A 1,282-nucleotide genomic window follows, 5' to 3' on the forward strand; every position below is an offset into this window, starting at 1 on the left:
GAAATTATTTATATTTATTTTGATAAAATAATATTATTATTTTTTGTTATTAAAAAAAAGTGAACATGTGCTTTCACTAATTGGAGGTACGTAATTATTTGTGTACTGTTACAGATAAGATTGTTATTTATATATTTTATAGAGCTTAAAAAAAAAAGTTAAAAATATTAGCACCGATTCCTCTTTGTCATATCTTTGGAAAAGCCTTTCTCTAACAACCAGCTTAATTAGAAATGTGTATTCGATGTGGGACCTTTCCTTAAAAATTGATTATGCGAATATGAATTATTATTTTCATATTTGACGCGTCCAAATTTCTTGATTGCCCTACATTCTCTGCCTTATATAAAGACCCATCACCCCTTCTTCTTCTTCTCAACTCAAAGAACCAACTCAGAGAGGGAGACATTGCTGATAACAGAGTCAATTCTATTTCAATCACCAATGGCTCCTTCTTTCACCAACGCCAAAATCTTCTCTTCGTTCTTCGCCCATGGATTCTCCAACGCTCTCACTAGGTATAACCTCATTTTTTTCATTCTTTAGCTTGATTTTTGCTTTTACGAGTGCTATTTTATTGATGTATGGTTTTGAAACAGACGTGGGTATGCGGTGGCATCACAGAACGCAACAAAAGGAGGAGTGGCTTCCATGAGCTCCAAAATTGCAACAACGTCAGGGGAAGACAAAGGAGTGTCTCCCTACAAGGTTTCCTGGGTTCCAGATCCTGTCTCTGGCTATTACAAACCCGAGAACATTAACGAGGTTGATGTCGCTGAATTGCGCGCTGCGCTTTTGGCCAAAAAAATCAACAACTCGTCTCAATCAATTAATTAAAAATTGAGATTAATGATTTAACATGTTCAGATTAATCAGGCTTACCGGCACCTTGATTGCTTAATTTATCTTAGACTGGAACATTAATGATGCCGATATGCTCTGTTCTGTTGCATCTGATGAGTTTTCTTCACTTTTAGAAGTCAACAGAATGATGATTAGTGATGTATTCTGATCTATTGGTTATATAAAGTTTTACAATTTAATTTCTTTTCCGGTGTGAGGAATTTCCAGCTTGCAATCTTGCACAGCAGAATCCATTACATTACCTTTTTCCATGTTTACCTTATTCAACGTTTCACTAAAAGTATTACTTTTGTGCTCAATTAAAGTTATGACAAATCAAACATGGTGTTCCTGATCGATAGTTTTTCTATAAAGTGGTAAACATTCTTCGTTTCTCCCCTTTAATATAAAACAAAAATAATTGAGCAATTTTTGTAAA

At 34.3% G+C, this 1,282-nt stretch overlaps 1 protein-coding gene across 1 annotated transcript; it reads left to right on the plus strand.

Annotated features, from left to right (window-relative positions):
* The first annotated feature begins 366 nt into the window (after nucleotides 1-366).
* LOC106757417 (indole-3-acetic acid-induced protein ARG2) lies at nucleotides 367-1,064 on the plus strand. The gene is made up of 2 exons (XM_014640086.2): nucleotides 367-518; nucleotides 600-1,064. Exons 1-2 carry the CDS (start codon nucleotides 445-447, stop codon nucleotides 835-837), a joined length of 312 nt encoding a protein of 103 aa, XP_014495572.1. The 5' UTR covers nucleotides 367-444; the 3' UTR covers nucleotides 838-1,064.
* The last annotated feature ends 218 nt before the right edge of the window (nucleotides 1,065-1,282 follow it).

This window comes from Vigna radiata, chromosome 3 (assembly GCF_000741045.1).
Source record: "Vigna radiata var. radiata cultivar VC1973A chromosome 3, Vradiata_ver6, whole genome shotgun sequence".
In the NCBI taxonomy this organism is placed as follows: Eukaryota; Viridiplantae; Streptophyta; class Magnoliopsida; order Fabales; family Fabaceae; genus Vigna; species Vigna radiata.